Consider the following 19432-nt stretch of genomic DNA (forward strand, 5'->3'; position numbering starts at 1 on the left):
TCACGCTTTAAATGACAATTGCGCGGTCGTGCCACATTGCTCCCAAACAAAATTGAAGTCCTTTTTTTCCCCACAAATAGAGCTTTCTTTTGGTGGTAGTTGATCACCTGTGTGTTTTTTTATTTTTTGCGCTATAAACAAAAATAGATCGACAATTTTGAAAACAAACACAATATTTTTTATTTTTTGCTATAATAAATCTCCCATAAAAAAAAATTCAGTTTAGTCCGATACGTATTCTACATATTTTTGGTAAAAAAAATCGCAATAAGCATATAATAATTGGTTTGCGCAAACGTTATAACGCCTACAAAATAGGGGATAGAATTATTACTTTTTTAAAAAGATTTTTTACTAGAATTGACAGTGATCTGCGATTTTTGTCACGACTGCAATTTTACGGCGGACACATCGGACACTTTTGACACATTTTTGGGACCATTCACATTCATACAGCGAACAGTGCTATAAATATGCACTGGTTACTGTATAAATGTGACTCACACAGATCCACGTCCCTGGCTCTGTGACTGCCGATCGCGGGTGCTTGGCCGACATCGCGGCAGCCAGGCACGCGCATCCCCAGTGGCGCGCGACCGGAGGCCGTATATAGACGGCCTCCCAACAGATTAGAGCCACCTTGCGGCCGTAAATAGTCGGCCGCCGGGTGGCTAGTGGTTAAAATACATGCATACCATGCATACACACCTGCAAATATGCTCAAAACTAAAACTGCTAACAAAAAAAACACACACCTGTATAAAGGCTTACATAAGCACTTATTAGATGTGATTGCTGGCTAAAAACTGTGCCAAGCTATTACAGTCAGATGACATCTTTATGCAAGCATGATATTGATTACATAGAAGCTTTTACAAGTTATCATCATATTAGTATCTGTTTAGATCCCTCAGTCATCTTATTTCCATAGATGGATTGAAATTCATCCAGTTCACCAGGGATCGGCTAATTTTCAATCAATGTGTGGACCCTGTGATTGAACAGAAGTTGATCTACTGGCCACTTTTTGTACAACCATCCTGCTGCAAAGTTTTATCTCGATCAACACTGCAGGCTAATCGGTGTATTCTGATGGCGGGGAAGTCTCTTTACTGTCAGAATACAAATATTACAGGTATGCTGTAAATTTATAGGAAGGGTGGTACTGCCCACCTCCCTGAAACAGACAGACTATCTAAATTTTAAATGGATACAGATACGCAGTAATGGAACTGCAATGGGTGCAATTAAATCAAAGAAACACACAGAGATAATGCATACAACAAGAGAAACCACTATCTCTGTTCTGGTGACAATACACAATGGAGTGTACCCAACGAGTTTCGAGTTATAGCGTAAATCCTCTTTGTCAGGGGTAAGTGGTTATGAATACAGTATGAACATCAAGTATACTGACCATGTGCTTATATTAAAACATTAGAATTGCATCACTTTTGAAAAGCAAGAAATCATTGCTGCCATGGACCCATAGGGAAATCCTGGGAGAGACGTGCATGGCAATTCTGGCCAGAATCATCCACAAAGGGCACTCAGCCCAACTCCCAGGAGCACCACCACAGACTGATAGAACTAATTGGATCTATAGAAAAATATGACATACAATGGTTTACAAAAAAAGAACGAAAATATACATGGAAAAAAAGGGGGGGGGGGTTTACATAGTAGGCTCTCTATTGGGTAGTCCACGGCTCAGTATTATACATACTGTGATATTGGGGGTTGTTTATGCGGAGATACTACAGGAGAGCGTCAGACTGCAGACATACTACAGGAGCACGTCAGAGACTGCAGACATATTACAGGAGAGAGTCAGACTGTGAACATACCACAGGAGAGCATCAGAGACTGCAGACATTCTACAGGAGATGGTCAGAGACTGCAGACATGGCAAAGGAGATAGTCAGAGACTGTAGACATACAACAGGAGAGCCTAAGGAACTGCAGACATACTACAGGAGAGCGTCAGAGACTGGACAGAGAACAGGAGAGCGTCAGAGACTGCAGACAGAGTACAAGAGAACATCAGAGACTGCGTACAGAGTACAGGAGAACATCAGAGACTGTGTATATACTACAGGAGAGTGTCAGAACTTTCAGCAATGCACACCTTTACAGTTGAAAAACACAGCTCAGATTTCCGAATTGCATTCAGGCATTCTATGGGTGAAAGGACATACCTGGCCAGCTGGGCTCACCATACAATTTCAGAGGCAAAGGCTGCCACTCCGATCACTACAGTACAAATAACCCACATATGACCCCTTTTTGGACATCCACCCAGGATGAGAGGGCTCATGCTTGGTCCCCATTTGACAATAGGCCAGGCAGGAGGCAGTTAATGGAAACTGATACATAGGATTATTTTATTGTAACTATAAGACAACCACATTAAGATCTAAGGCTAGGTTCACACTTATGCAGGTGTTAGGGTACAGGACATCACGTAAATAGCACCTGTTCCTGCACTCACAGCCAAAATATGCTGCTCTTTTGTGGACATACGGGGCTGCCATTTATTCTTAATGGCCCCTCCACACATCTGAAAACACAACACTTTTTGGTTACGTAAAATCATATGGTGCAAAAGCACCATGCACTTTCCCTATGGTTGTATTTTTAAAAAGGTGCAGGAACCTCTTTTCCTGCATGAAAATGCAGGCACTGCAACAAATTTGAATGAATAGGCTACTGTGATCATGCAATCACGGCTCCCAGATCCAAATGGATGTGACCCTAGCCTAAGACCCCTCTCACACTGGCACTGCTCCGTGTTAGCGGTTAAGCTAGTTTAAGCAGCGATTTACCGTTGTTTTAGTGGCGCTTTTTGCCCTCTAGTGGGACACTTTAAACCCCTGCTAAGTGGCCCAAGAATGGGTTAAATGCGCTCACAAAGTGCCGTTGCCGAAGCCATGCCAATTAATTTCAATGGGCAGGGCCAGTGGAGGAGTGATGTATACTGCTCCTAAACCGCTCAAAAGATGCTGCTTGTAGGACTTTTTCTAATGTCCTGCAAGCACACCACTCCAGTGTAAAAGCACTCGGGCTCTCACACTGGGGCTGCAGGGGAGGCATTTTACAGGCACTGGCCCAGATTCAGGTAGGGGCCCGCACTGATACGGCGGTCGCAGCGTATGGTTTTTACGCTACGCCTCTGTAAATTACTTGAGCAACGCTGCATTCACGAAGCATTTGCTCCGTAATTTGCGGCGGCGTTTCGTAAAATGGGCCGGCGTAAGCGTGCGTAATTTAAATGATCCCGTAGGGGGCGTGGATCATTTAAATTAGGCTCATTCCCGCGCCGAACGTACTGCGCATGCTTCGTCTGGAAAATTTCCCGACGTGCATTGCGGTAAATGACGTCGCAAGGACGTTATTGGCTTCGACGTGAACGTAAATGGCGTCCAGCACCATTCACAAACGAGTTACGCAAACGACGCAAATTTTGAAAATCGCGAAGCGGGAACGACGTCCATACTTACCATTGGCTGCGCCTCCTAATAGCAGGAGCAGCCTTACGGCGAAAACGACGTACGCAAACAACGTAAAAAACGAGTGCCGGCTGTGCGTACGTTTGTGAATCGGCGTTAGTATGCAATTTGCATACTCTACGCTGACAACTACGGGTGCGCCACCTAGCGGCCAGCGTCAGAATGCACCCTAAGATACGACGGCATAAGAGACTTATGCCAGTTGTATCTTAGGCTACAGTCGGCGTATCTAGCTTTCTGAATACAGAAAGTAGATACGCCGGCGTAACTTAGCAATTACGCTGCGTATCTATGGATACGCAGGCGTAATTGCTTGCTGAATCTACCCCACTATTTTTAGCCCTTTAGCGCCTGAAAAATGCCTCCTGCGTAAATTTAGACATGCTACAAAACAAAAAAAAAACTAATTATGCTACTGTCCACTCACTGTCAAAAGGACACGGGTCTCTATGGCAAAAAGGCATAAAAAATATAGACTATACCAGAGAGGGGATAGTCAATAGGGCCATATACTGTATAGTAGCCATTGGGAAATAGTATTCAACAATTCAAAACAAAAAAATACTTGAGAGGCATGTGACTCAATATAATCAGTGGCAACTTTACGTATCCAGGTGTCCATAGGAGAGCTGCATGGATCGTTGATCACTAAAATTTGCCATGCTCTTGCAGCATTATGGACTATTTTCAACTGTCTGGTAGCATGATGTTCAATTGATCCTGCCACAGTTTGCAGCTCTTCAGTCATTCCAACCTCCTATTGCCATTAGTTGCTACGTACTGGCTTTTTGTTAATGATAGAGCAGCCACCCTGTTAACACATACAGCTTAATTTTTGCCTCTATATTTCATAGTGATAGTTATGATTCGATATGACATGATGTGTGGAAGTGTGTATGCGCGGATGACATCTAGGCGGTTTTAGACATTGACAACTTTGTCATTTTAGATGGTGGAAGGTGGAGGAATATGATACTTTTTTATGATACTTTTTGTGTTACTTTTTTTTTTTTTTTCTTCCGCTCAGTCAATAACTTTCTTGGTGACTTTCTCATTGAAGATGGTCCCCCCATCGTCTCCGAAGAAGTTTTAGCATCATCTGCGGATGTATGATTCCTTATTTTGGTTTTTCATGCTAAATTTTTTTTTTTTTTTTTTTAATATATTATCTATTTTTGTAGAAAGTAAATTGAATTTTTCAATCAGAGAAGAAAATAAGGGAATACATATATTGAACCCACCAATCCTCCCCTCCCCCCCCCCCCCCCCCCCCCCCCCCCCCCCCCCCCCCCCCCCCCCCCCCCCCCCCCCCCCCCCCCCCTCCTGAACCCCACCCCACCATCTTGTGACTCCACTTTGCTAATTTGTCCCTGATGCTACCTTAACTTTCTATATCTCCCTCAGATTTTCCATGTATCCCCTAGTTTTTTTAAACTCAAACCAATTTGCCCATTTACCCCTGTGGTCGGCATTTTCCTCGTCCATCCCGTCCTTCCACTCCTCCCTCCTGTAGGTCTCCTCCACTGACTCCATCCACTCCCACACTTGTGGGCTTTCTACTTCCCTCCACTTTTTTGGTATCAGGCGTTTGGCTGCGTTGAGTAGATGGGGAGTCAACGATCTTTTATATTCTTTTATACTCTCTTCCCCCCCATGAAACAGAACTACCCATGGGTCTTCTATTATCTCTTTCTTGGTAATTACCTTAATCAGTGGCAGAATTTTTTTCCAATAGTTTTTTATTACCGGACAGTCCCACCATAGGTGGGCCATTGTCCCCCTTTCTGTACACCCTCTCCAGCAATCTGCTGACTGCCCTTCTTTATATTTGGTGGTTTTATCTGGGGTAGCGTACCACCCCGTTAAACATTTGAAATTCATCTCAGCAGTCCTTACATCTATTGCAGAGGTATGGATCATTTTTATTATTCTAGTTACAGACGTGTTTCCTCTAGGTGCATCCAGTTCTCTTTCCCATTTTAGAATGTATTTTGGGATCTCCAACTCCTCCCTTTTAAACAAAAACCTATAGATTTTGGAGATGTTACCTTTTGAACTATCGGAAATGCATAATTTTTCAATCGATGTGTATTCCTCACGTGGTCGGAGAGGTAGCGGGAGACACTTGATGAAAAGCGCCAACTGCATATATCGCCATTCATCCAGCCTCATGGATTCTATCTTGACTTTAATCTCTTGGTGTGTCAAAATCTTACCCTTGTGTATTATATACCTAACCTGAGTTCTATTTTTAATCCAATTCCCTCCCACCTGTGTTACTTTTTTGATTACTATTTCCCAGTGGCTCCTATAGGAGCCATTGGGAAATAGTAATCAAAAAAGTATTGACTGTCCCCTCTCTTGTATAGTCTACATTTTTTAAATTTAGACATGCGTCTAAATCTTCCTATCCTCTGCAGCATGATCCACATTCAAACCGTGCTTCACGCTTCAGGGAGGCATATGCTTCAATGTTGCTAATGCAGGTGCAAGCATGTGTGGTTCCTTGGGAAGTTTGGGAAGTTATTCATTCCAAGGTGGTATTACTACCATTACTAAGTGAATGAAATAAAGGGATATTGCCTGACCACACTACAGTAAAAAATACGGTACTTCTTTATTGGTACAATTCCATATAAATGGGAAAAGTGAGACATTTCACACTATAGAGCACTTAATCCTTTTGCTACATATGTAGTGCTGGATATGCAACCAGTAGTATGCACCCAAGTTGTCGCATATAGAAAACAAAGGGATAATACATTGCGCAATACTGTATTTTATGTAAAATCATACATAAAAACGGTGCCTGCTTACATTTGTTGGTGCCTTTGCCTGGCACTGAGGATAGCTTGCAGAAATTGATATGTGAAAGCCGCTTGCCGCCGAGCTCACTATTGCGTCTTTGTTTTCTATATGGGACAACATGGTGGAAAGGAGGTTGCAGTATAGAAGATCCATCCATTAACCAAGGGTATCTAATTAGGATTTCCCAACAGCGAATTAGACTTTCTTTTTAGGTAAAGAGGTCATATCCATCTGGTGAGCAGTTTTCATTTCTGAGTATATCTTCATTACAAACGGTGAAGGAATTCTCCCCTTTTTTTCGGTGTGGGTCTACTATCCAGACACAATATTGAATGTCTTAGACTTTATAATTGATATATCAATCAATTTTGTTTGTCACAAATAGTTATTAATTGTTGCACTTTTATGCACATGTTCACTTTATTCCATGTCATATGGTCTCATATAAGAAATTTAATAGAATAATTGTGGCACTTTATGCACATGTTCACCTTTCCATGTTATATGGTTGTATATAAGGAATTTAATAGAATCACTCAGCGCCCCCTAGCACCCATTTGTCAAATATCCTGCAAGCTGAACTGAGCAGTTATACCACAGCCATGCAGAACAAACAGTACTGCATTGTACATCAGGGCGGCAAGGGCCTGCTCACCACCGGAGTGCTGGAAGAGAAGAGAATAATGTTGTTGGCCAGGGGAGCGAAGAATAACTAGACCAGTGGTGGGTAATCTCGGCCCTTCAGCTGTTTTGAAACTACAAGTCCCATGAGACATTGCAAAACCCTGACAATCACAGGCATGACTCCTAGAGGCAAAGGCATGATGGGATTTGTAGTTTCACCACAGCTGGAGTACCAAGGTTGCCTACCCCTGCCCTAGGCTTTTTTAACCCCGGTAGTGTGGGTGGGAATTGAAACAAACAAAAAAAAAAGACAGAAATGGAAACGCAACAATCTTGCACAATAAAACACTTTATTTGGTGATTATAAAAAAATAAAATAATGCACCCACATGTTTTTTGGAAGGAATAAACCTTATACTGTATGTAGCCTAGGAGCCTGAAGAAATCACACCAAATCACTGCAGAGCATGAAAAATGAATGGCCATTCGTGAAAGGATCACCTGAAGCCCTACCACCATAGTAAGACAGTATCAGCCAGAAGGAACTCACAGTAAGGGTATTTTTTTTATTTTTTTATAAATCCCAGACTTTGGCTGCTGAGGTACTTCAGGAGCCGTCACACATCAGTATAGTACATATGGAGTTTCCAGTCATTGAACTTCTTACAGTAGCCTTTGATCAACAAACTCCTGACTTAAAGTGGGAGTAAGCTCCCATCTTTGACTTTTACCTACAGGTAAACTTATAATAAGGCTTACCTATAGTTACTGAAAATATCTCCTAAACGTGCACCGTTCATAAAATATTTACTATACATGCAGCGGGGTAATGTCACCAATGCATGCACTCTAAAGGAACAGCCACCTGGGCCGTTCCTTCAAAGTCTTGTGCCGTAAACGATGGCTCCTACACGCATGCATGGAAGTGCCGTCATTGCAGCTCTGGCCAGTCACACAGCCAGAGTCCATGGACCCAGAAAGAAGACCGGGTGAAAATAGAAGAGCCTTCAGTGGTGACAGCTCGGCACTGGAAGGCCTGGTTTTCAGGTAAGTTTAACATAATGTGCTAGTATGCAATTCATACAAGCATATTATGACATTACCTTACAGGTTATATTTAAAAAAACACCCAGAGGTTTACTATTGCTTTAAGGAATATACAGATTACTTTCTACATGGGCAGTTAACTATGTTATGCATTGCGGTAATGTTTGCAAAAACATGCCTTTTACTGTGCATTACCATAATGTTTGGTAACGCATGAAAAAAGGGAAGTGCACTGCAGTGCCTATCATTTTCAATGCGCCTAGCCAATAGACAACAATGCATGTGCACCTTACAACACTGATGTGAATCATCATTGTGATGTAATGCATCAGAAAAATAATTCAGGTTCTTAAAACCTACTTTTTCATACATCAGCTGTCCATTTACAGCGAACAATAATGTACTGTATATGCAGCAATGCGCAGAAACGGCTTGAAAAATGTGGATATTAAAGATTAAACTGATACTGTATGACCATACAATAGTTTTTAAGTTGCACCTAATCCATGGCTGTTGCACTCCCTAAAATACCCATTATATAACATTTTGATTTCTTATCACCTTTGTAGAAAACTTTATTTTTGCCTTTATTTGGTCCTACTATGCAGCCCAGGAATTAAAGGGGTTGTAAACCTTTATGTTTTTTCACCTTAATGCATCCTATGCATTAAGGTGAAAAAACACCTTAGGCCCCCGTACACACGGCCGAGGAACTCGACGTGCTTGGCACGTCGAGTTCCTCGTCGAGTTCTGGGATGAAGCCGTCGAGGAGCTCGGCGGGCCGCCTTCTCCCATAGAACAACGAGAAAATAGAGAACATGTTCTCTATTTTCTCGTCGAGCTCCTCGGCGGATCCATCGAGCCAAAACTGTACAGACGACAGAGTTTCTCGGCAGAATCCGGGTTTTGACCGAGTTTCTCGGTGAATTCTGCCGAGAAACTCTGTCGTGTGTACGGGGCCTCACAGTGTCCGGCCCCCCTCTTTTGCTTACCTGAGCCCTGAATTTCCATGTACGCTCTTCTCCACGGGTTCTCGGCTCTTCATTGGTTAGATTGATAGCAGCGCAGCCATTGGCTCCTGCTGCTGTCAATCAAATCCAATGAGGTGGGCGCCAGGGCGGAGTCATACACTCGGCGCCTATGGGCGCCGAGTGTATGACTCGGGAGCACGCTCGCAAGGTAACCCACTTGGGGGAGAGCTTTCCAGAGGGGGTTATCGGATGCGGGGAGAGGCCCCAGAAAATGGCGTTCGGGCCACTCTGTGCAAATCGAGCTGCACAGTGGAGGTAAGTATGACATGTTATTTAAAAAAAGGAAAAACTAACCTATAGTGTCACTTTAAGGAATTATTTGGTGAACAGTAAATATTGGGGCCAAGTGAGTGTAATCTGGACAGTAGGAGGTTGATAACAACGCCATATTTTAAAGCTGAACTCCAGCTTTTGATAAACATAGTTTGTTTCTGGAGGTGCTGTATGAACACTATATAGCTGAGCATAACGCAATACAGCAATACAGCATAACGCACTGTGTTTCGGGTTCAAGCCGAGACTTCCTGTCTCATCCTCTTAACAAAATATAGTCTATCTGATCGGCACTCAGCCATTCAGAGTAAGCAATGAATTCTAGCAATGAGTTCAAAGCTTCCTCTGATTGGCTGAGTCAGAGGTTGTGACATTATCAGCCTGCCTCTCTGAGATGAAGCTACATACAGTTTATACAGCACATCCAGTGGCCTCACATTTTATCCCGAAAGAGGACATTGCAGTCGTGGTGGGAACAATCATCAATTCCAGACTAGACTACGCAAATGCCCTCTATCTAGGACTCCCCAAATACCAAATCACTCGTCTGCAAGTCGTTCAAAACACAGCCGCTCGATTAGTGACTGCCAAAAAACCATGGGAATCAATCTCACCTTCGCTGAGATCCCTTCATTGGCTGCCAGTAAAAGACAGAATCACGTTCAAGGCACTCTGCCTAACGCATAAGTGTATTCACGGAAACGCCCCCCAATATCAATGCGAAAAAATAAAAGCCCATAACCCAAATCGCATTCTGCGATCCACAAATCATAACCTACTCCAAATACCCAAAGCCAAATACAAGTCCAAAGGAGATCGAAGATTTGCAGTCCAAGGCTGTGGAATGCGCTACCAACTACCATCCGACTGGAGTCGGACCACTTGGCCTTCAGGAGAAGGATTAAAACCCATCTCTTCTGAGGTCAAATAGGGTTCCTTTCCCATGGAATGGAAACAGCGCCCAGAGGCGATTCAGTTCGCATGTGCTGCGCTTTACAAGTTTTTCACTCACTCACTCATGTCATTGAGGGAAATCGTTTTTTGGGCCAGCTGGCGCAATCAAAAAGCTGGAGTTCAGCTTTAATGGTGACAGGTTTTGGAATCTTGGCAACATTTTTATATGTAGTTTTTTCCAATAGATTTTTTTATACTGCATACATCCTATAATTAACCTCTTTTGTGCCGCTCCTTTGTGGATTTAATTTCATATACATTTTGATATGACCCTAAGTGGGTTATTTACTAAAAGTGGAGAGTGCAAAATCTGGTGCAGTTGTGAATGGTAGCCAAACAGCCTCTAACAAAAAATATGGAAGTTTTCTGTACACCAGATTTTGCACTTTAGTTTTAGTAAATCAACCCCTTAGACCCCTCTCACACTGGGGCGTTTTTCAGGCGCTTTGGTGTTAAAAAAAGTGCATGAAAGAAGCCTCATCTGCAATCCCAATATGAAAGTCTGAGTGCTTTCAGAGCCCTTTCCCACTGCCAGCGCCCAAAAAACACTGGTAAAGCTCCGCTAAGACCCCTTTTACACTGGAGCGTTTTTCTGGTGCTTTGGCGTTAAAAAAGCGCCTCAATAGGAAGGGGCGATTTAGGAGCGGTGTATTCACCGCTCCTAAAGCAATGCAAAGAAGCTGCTTGCAGGACTTTTTTTGACGCTTTGCCAGCGCAGCGCCTCAGTGTGAAAGCATTTGGGCTTTCACATTGGGATTGCAGATTAGGCTTCTTTTAGGCGCTTTACAGGTGCTTTTTTTTAATGCTAAGACCCCTTTCACACTGGGGCTTTTTCAGGTGCTTTAATGTGAAAGCACTCAGGCTTTCACATTGGGATTGCAGTTGCAGCTTCTTTCAGGCGCTTTTTTTAACGCTAAAGCGCCTGATAAACGCCCCAGTATGAAAGGGGTCTGAGAGTCTACACAGATGGACTGATTTACAAAATAATATACACATACACCAGCAAACCAAATTGTAACTTATCTGTATTTCTACATACATGCAAGAGTAATAGTAGAAAATATGTATATATGATAATATATATATATATATATATATATATATATATATATATATATATATAGTGCATAATTTGCATCATGATTAGCATGCAAAAATAATTTATATACATTACCTTATTACAGGTTCCCATCAATGCAGTATTTTTCTATTCACTTATCATACTGGATCTTCTATGGAGACAACCACTTTTAGACATATAGGGGCAGATCCACATACATCTGCGCCGGGCGCAGTGTATGTAAGATGCGCTACGCTGCTGTAACTTGCTTTGCTTTGGTTTGAATCCTCAACGAATTTGCGCTGTAAGTTACGGCGGCGTAGTGTATCTCTCGCGGCGTAAGGGCGCGGAATTCAAATGGATCTAATAGGGGCGTGTTTTATGTTAATATGTCGTGACCCAACGTAAACAAAGTTTTTTTGGAACTGCGCATGCGCCGTCCCTGGGGGTATCCCAGTGCGCATGCTCGAAATTAAACCGGAACCCGCCAATGCTTATGACGGTGACGTCATTCTACGCAAATTCCTATTCGCGAACGACTTATCCAAACGACGTAAAAAATTCAAAATTGTACGTGGGAAGGACGGCCATACTTAACATTGAGTACGCCTCAGTATAGCAGCTTTAACTATACGCCGGAAAAAGCCGAACGCAAACGATGGATAAAAAAGCGACGGGCCGACGTACGTTTGTGGATCGCCGTAAATAGCTCATTTGCATACTCGACGCGGATTACAAACGGGAACGCCACCTAGCGGCCGCTGAAAAATTGCATCTTAGATCCGACGGCGTATGAAGACGTACGCCTGTCGGATCTAGCCGAGATGCCGTTGTATCTTGTTTTGAGGATTCAAAACCGATACGACGCAGGAATTTTGAAATTACGCCGGCGTATCAATAGATACGCCGGCGTAATTTCTTTGTGGATCTAGCCCATAATCTGTGTCCTTATATGGACCACGATGGCTGAAAACCACACAATTATTCATTAGATTTTGCTCTAAAGGCTGTCTTGGTTTTCATATTTATTTATTGAAAGACAAATTCTTAATGGTAAAGCCACATGCGTACACACAATGTAAAAATATATGATTTATAATCTCACAGCTATAAACCTAATTGAATATATTATTATATGATCAGCTTATTACTAATATTGGTTAAGTCATTAATTAATTTTTAATAGTGTTAGCCTGTATCGGCTAGGTGAAACACCCCCCACTTGGATGTACTTTGCTCTTCTGCATGGCTGGCTACCTCTAGCAAAGAAAACTATGTTTTACAAGCATCTGATGTTTTTGTAGCAGGTGTAATTTTATCAAGTTGCTTATAATGCAGAGCACCTGCTTTTTACCTTTACCTATTCATGCAATATTGCTGTTTAAGGCTTATTTGATATAAGTTCAAAAAGATTAATTATGTCTGGAATGCAGATTTTTGCTTTGATATTTTGCATTTCCGGCACTGGGGCTGTAATTGGGGCAGTTGTGTCTAATGAATGGAAAGTGACCAGCAGAGCTAGCTCGGTGATTACAGCCACTTGGGTTTTCCAGGGGTTGTGGATGAATTGTGCAGGGAATGCCCTTGGTTCATACCACTGCCGACCTCACCTAACCATCTTCCGGGTAGAAGGTAAGCAGAGCTTCTTGATTTCCATTTCTTTCTTTTTGGTTAATGTGGTTCTTTGTTACATGTCTAATATTTTGCTTATAGTCCATTTTTTTATTTTTACCTTTAACTGCATGTAAATATTAAACCAAATCCAACATATACTGCATGTAACAATTTTGTAGAAAAGGGTAAAGCAATGCAAAAGTCTGCCGATGCCTTCCCTTTTCTTTTGGTAACACTATAGTAAAAAGTTGTGTATAGATAGCAACTCTTTATGCTACTCTGTGTTTGGACAATGAAAATAAATAAAAGTGATTGCACAAAGAATAAATAATATTTTTTATATTGCATTATAATAAGTTAGAACCTAAAACCAAGCACTGGAGGACTTTAGTGGAAACATGCTATTAAATTCAGAGAATTGCTAAATGTGTACATGCCAAAGTTCCATTAGATATTTCACTTGAAAAGTATGTTGAATTACAGTTAAATCCTATATGATTCTTTCAGTTTACATCTGTCTAGAATGGCTAAGAAAAGCAAGAAATTTACATAAAATATGAAATATTTTGTGGAGTTGAGAAAAAACACAGTAAACTTTATAATCTAAGGGCCAGATTCACGTACAGCGGGCGCAGCGTAACGTAACCGATTTACGTTACACCGCCGCAATTTTTCCGATTTAGTGCCCGATCCACAAAGCACTTACCTGGAAATTTGCGGCGGTGTATCGTAAACAGGTCCGGCGCAAGGCGGTCCAATTCAAATGGGGCGGGTACCATTTAAATTAGGCGCGCTCCCCCGCCGGACGTACTGCGCATGCTCCCGTCGCAAATTTCCCGACGTGCTTTGCGCGAAATTACGACGCGCCAACGTTTTGTGAATCGCGGCGTGAAAAAAGATTTACGCCGGGAAAAAATGAAAGATTTTTAAAAAATTCAAAAGCGACGCGGGAAAGACAGGCATACTTTAACATGGTGGAGTACGTTTACACCATGTTAAAGGTGCACTATCTTTGCGACACCGTAACGACGGGAAAAATCTTTGTGGATCGCCGTAACTCCTAATTTGCATACCCGACGCTGGTTTACGACGCAAACTCCCCCCAGCGGCGGCCGCGGTACTGCATCCTAAGATCCGACAGTGTAAAACAATTACACCTGTCGGAACTTCTGGCTATCTATGCGTAACTGATTCTATGAATCAGTCGCATAGATAGAAACAGAGATACGACGGCGTATCAGGAGAAACGCCGTCGTATCTCTTTGGTGAATCTGGCCCATAGTCGTGTGTTCAAAAATGAGGATACCTTTTTAATTAAACATTTTATTGATTCATTCAGATTATATATTTATAAAATAAACCTTTGAACTGGTATATCACTAAGTGTCGTCTTACCTAACTACTTTTAAAATAACATATCAAAAGATTTTTTTTTTTTTAGTTAACCAAACATGGTTTGGTGAAATCTCAGTGTTCAGAATATTCTTTCAACATTTCAACATATTTATTAAATTCATAGTAGTTTGTGCCATGCTGAATTAGTATACGCAATATTAGTAAGCTAAAGTAAAGCAGCATTGAGTATCCTGCATCCAAACAGTTTTTATGAAGCTTTCTACCAAGAGATTTAAAGACTGTTTGTTGATTTAAAAAATGAAAGAGCCAATTACCGTAGCAATTTTGAAAGTATCTAGTTTTTCACTACAAAGCTGTGATCTTGCATGCCATGTAAGTAGAAGATATATATTTGTATATGCTACACATATACTACTGCGCTGATTCAGTGCACAATTTACTTTTAACCCCTATAGATATAACACTTCCAATCTCTTTTCAAACATAAATCATTAAAAACTTTTAAATATGCAATAACACCAACGTGCTCAAAAACGTGCCCCGCGATATGCAATCACGGGTAATTAAACCAATATAAACATGCACAAAAAAAGTCCAATGTTGCAAAGTTCCAAAAAACGTATTTTCCAAAAACAACTTTTCCAAGAAAAAATATATATAGTGCCAATATTCTTGACTGAAATTCCGTGACTTTTTCACCATCTGTGTGTTACCACCTCCTCTTATGTGCTAAACTCTCACCAGATAAGGGTCGGTATATAGCCTGTAATGAGTATCCAGGTGTGTGTCTCCTCAATACTGTGGCCGTATTTCTGGTCGTGAAGAAATTTCCCATAGGCCTCTGGGAAATGTCTTCACGACCGGAAATGCGTCACGCGTCACCTCCACGGCACTTCCGCGTACTGAACAGCGCACAACCGAGGCGTGGAACGCACGCCGAAGAACCATAGCAGTAACGCTGAACAGACTAGTGTCGGTTAGGCACTTGGAAATGTGAGTGAAAAATCTTTTATCTTTTATGTTTATAAATAAAACTGCCATACTTTTACATACTACACCATATGGAGTTTTCTTTCTTTGGAGCAAGAAAAGTAGTTGGAGGCTGGAGTGGATGCAAACGTTTTTTCTGCATGTTGATCTAACATACATCTCGAAGGAGAGACGGAAATATTGCCACAGTATTGAGGAGACACACACCTGGATACTCATTACAGGCTATATACCGACCCTTATCTGGTGAGAGTTTAGCACATAAGAGGTGGTGGTAACACACAGATGGTGAAAAGTCACGGAATTTCAGTCAAGAATATTGGCACTATATATATATTTTCTTGGAAAAGTTGTTTTTGGAAAGAAAGTTTTTTGGAACTTTGCAACATTGGACTTTTTTTGTGCATGTTTATATTGGTTTAATTACCCGTGATTGCATATCGCGGGGCACGTTTTTGAGCACGTTGGTGTTATTGCATATTTAAAAGTTTTAAATGATTTATGTTTGAAAAGAGATTGGAAGTGTTATATCTATAGGGGTTAAAAGTAAATTGTGCACTGAATCAGCGCAGTAGTATATGTGTAGCATATACAAATATATATCTTCTATATTATTACACCTCCTGGAGGTGTTCACAGTAACTGCAGCAGATATAGTAATTTGATAAGAATCAAAATTTTTGCGCCGTGACATCACACACACATGCCATGTAAGTAGTTCACTTCACATTTAGATCCTCACCACCCTTTTTCTGTGTATTTATTTTTAATTTTTTTATATTGGAGTTTACAACACAAGTACAAAACTGATTTTATATAGATAGGCTTATATTATTTCCACTTGTAGGTTAAACGTTTTACTTTTCTTCTTTCTTTCTTTTTTGGAATATGCAGTCAGGGTCCTTGTCCCCTTTTTTATTTTCCTTTTCTGGTGCTCTGCATTGATCATAATTAAGTATGCATGTTGCTTAGAAAGCAGACACTGACATTTTACGTTTCATTGCACCAGATATTGTTGACTCTTAATCCCTTTTCAATGCATTGGCAGCAAAAAAGTGAATGTTTTACAAATGTAAACATTACAAATGCCACCCTGATAAAACTTTCTACTTTAGCTTCCCATTTTTGAGAATAAGAGATCCGCTTTTTCAGAAGTAAAAACAAATGATGTGTCAAAATTACCTGTTTAAATAACTAAATCCTTTAAGAAAATAGATCCTCCATCTTTCCCTGTAGTCTATCCTATACAACCCCTACTTTCCACTGGAATTCGAAAACCCATAAGGCTTGGTTTACTAATAGTATCATCCAATTACATAATCTTTGCACGGGCATGGGGCCCGAGCGCTTCACTACCCTTCAAAAGCAATTTAAACTTCCTTGTTCAGAAATTTTCAGATACCTCCAAGTGAAAAATTATCTTATGCATGAGCACGCTCTGATAATCTTTAATTCATTGTACTGGACTTTTCTCGGTATTACTTGTATTTAACTGTTATAACCTCAAAACTTATTGAATTGAAAATTGATCTTGCTGTGATAATGAGGTCACAAAAAACAGTGCAACACAAGAGGAAACAAATAGTGACTGCTTTTTATAATAGGTGCAACATTGAAGTTCTAGTAAAACTGTAGTATAATGTTGGTTTCTATATGCTCATTTTAATAATGGCTGATCCGCCCTATAGGCTCACTATGCAAGCCACTTAGGGCCCCGCAAAGCTGCAGAGGGCCCCCCAAATTACTAGAGGCCCCGCCTGGTGGGAAGTAATTTTCAGCCTCTCGCCCCGCTTCTCAACTCGCTGGCTGCATGGGATTAGAGGTAAGAAGTCAGCACCCCCGCTTCTCACTTTAATGTAAGATGTAATTTCCGACGGCAGAACACCCCCTCCCCCCGCCTCTCAACTTTAATCTTTTAATCTTTAATGTGACATGTCACTGTCGGCAGCGCCCCCCACACTTCTCAACTTTAATGTTGTGACATGTCATTTTGCTTAGGGCCCCAGGGAGGTCAGGATCGGCACTGAGTAAAGTAAATGTAACAGTTTCTTTACTCCAAGTGTATATACTGTTTATTGGAATGACAATATTAGGGCACTGCCCTTTGGGAAGATTACATTTTAAATCTGGAGGAGCAAAAATCAATACAGAAAAAAACTGATATCCTTGAGGACTGTCACCTGCTTAGTGAGCTGGCAGTTACAGGGTAGTTGTTACCTGCTTGGTGAGCTGACAGTGGGGTAGTTATGGTGGGCAGAGCAATATCTGGTGATAATCAGGTCGTTGTTGAGTTAATAATGACAAATGAACCTTAGAAAAAGGAAGACCCTGCATCCAAACAAATTTACCAAGTTGAGTGAAGATGGCAAAAACATTAAAGACAGGTCTAGATTTTACTGCTCCTTCTACTATAAAGGAGGGCAGCCCATCCCATACAAATAAGGGTTGTAATGCAGCAAGACCTAGACAGGGGGTGGCAATTAAGGATTCTATGAACTGGGAAGGAGTGTCAAATATTTTTTTCTTGAGAACTGTCAAAATGTAAAAATTCTGTCTTCCTGTAGGATACCTGTGATTGGTAGTGTCCAAAGTGGAACTTGTGTGCTGAGGATTCATGCGAAGCGTAGTCAGGCAGATTAGGTTGGCAACAAATCAGGCAAAGTGGTACACGATAAAAATCCAGAGAGTGGTCAGGCAGGCAAAGGTCATACACGAGCTGGTGGTGAAGTACAAAATCAGTAGGCTAGAGAGTAGTCAGGGATTCAGGCAGAAGTTCAAGACGACAATCAAGATCACAAGCAGTCACAACACCCAGGGAGCTAATCCACATAAACAGGCGCTGAGTGATAGCATCACTTCCTATTTATGGGCTGCATTGATTGAAAATTGTCCACAGCTGGCAGCAGGTGGGGTTAGTGAGTCCAAGGTAATGCTTAATACTGCAAGGACATTTACAAAAGTCCAGATCTTCTCTGTAGCACAACAGATAAGCCTGCAGCTGTGGGACCAGGAAGATCCTGGTTCAAATATACCCCGGTACATGACAGAGCCCCCTCCCCAGTGGACCCCTCCGGGGGCCTAGCGGGGCTTAGTGGGAAAGGAGGCATGGAAGTCTTAAATATGAGAAGGGCCATGCAGATCTTTGGCTGGAACTCAGGAACGGTCTGTGAAGAGATATCCTTTCCAATGAACCAGATACCGAAGGCCACGACCCTGTCTTCTAGAATCAAGATTCTTGGAGACTTCAAACTCATTTTGTCCATCAACAAGAACAGGAGGAGGTAGCTGTTGCGTTCTGGAGTATGGATTAAAAATTGCTTTTTTGAGAAGGGAAACGTGGAACACGGGATGTATCTGGAGAGAGGAGGGTAATTTCAACCGATCGGAGACTGGCCCGACTCGAGCAATAATTCTGTAAGGACCAATAATTCTGTAAAGACCAATTTGGTAGAAGGTTGTTTCAGCCTCACATATTTGGATAACAGCCAAACTCTGTCCCCCACCACATATGGAGGTATATGGCGTCTTTGTTGTAAAAAAGCACATACTTGCCTGCTGACTTCCTTTAGTAATGAGCAAATCTTTTTCCAATGTAGTAGAATATTTTTCACCCGCTGATCTGCTGCTGGTACACCAGAAGAAGGCTGAAGTAGGGGAAAAGTCTGAGGGTGATAGCCTAGGGCTGCGTAGAATGGTGTGGTATGAAGAGCACTGTGCCAACGGGAATTAAGGGCGAACTCAGCTAAAGGCAAATACTCAGACCAGTTGGAGCGTAAGGCATTGACATAATGTCGAAGATAGATTTCTAGGGTCTGGTTCATGCGTTCGGTTTGACCATCTGTTTGAGGGTGATGTGAGGTAGAGAGTGAGAGCGTTACTCCCAGTTTCTTGCAGAATGCTCTCCAGAATCGGTAGGTAATCCCGGGAGCGGCACAAAATGAGACATTTTGGAAAAGCGATCCACTATGACCGATATAGCAGTCATGCCCTTAGACTTGGGTAAGTCTGTAATGAAGCCCATAGTCAAATGGGTCCAAGGCTGGCGAGGTGCCGGAAGTGGTTGTACCAGTCCAGTAGGCAATGCGCGGGGTACTTTATTAGCAGCACAAGTTGGACAGGCAGCCACATAGTCAGTAACATCCCTTTTCATATGAGGCCACCAGACA

At 41.8% G+C, this 19432-nt stretch overlaps 1 protein-coding gene across 2 annotated transcripts in view; it reads left to right on the forward strand.

Annotated features, from left to right (window-relative positions):
* Positions 1–12545: 12545 nt before the first annotated feature.
* The window catches only part of CLDN10 (claudin 10), a 56588-nt gene continuing 49701 nt past the window's right edge, over positions 12546–19432 (forward strand). Inside the window, exon 1 of one of the 2 annotated variants that reach the window (XM_040336100.1) lies at positions 12546–12938. In XM_040336100.1, coding sequence (XP_040192034.1) covers positions 12725–12938 — 214 coding nt within the window. In that variant the 5' untranslated portion in view covers positions 12546–12724. The remainder of the gene's footprint in view (positions 12939–19432) is intronic. The other variant, XM_040336099.1, reaches the window with a different exon arrangement.

This window comes from Rana temporaria, chromosome 2 (assembly GCF_905171775.1).
Source record: "Rana temporaria chromosome 2, aRanTem1.1, whole genome shotgun sequence".
Taxonomy (NCBI): Eukaryota; Metazoa; Chordata; class Amphibia; order Anura; family Ranidae; genus Rana; species Rana temporaria.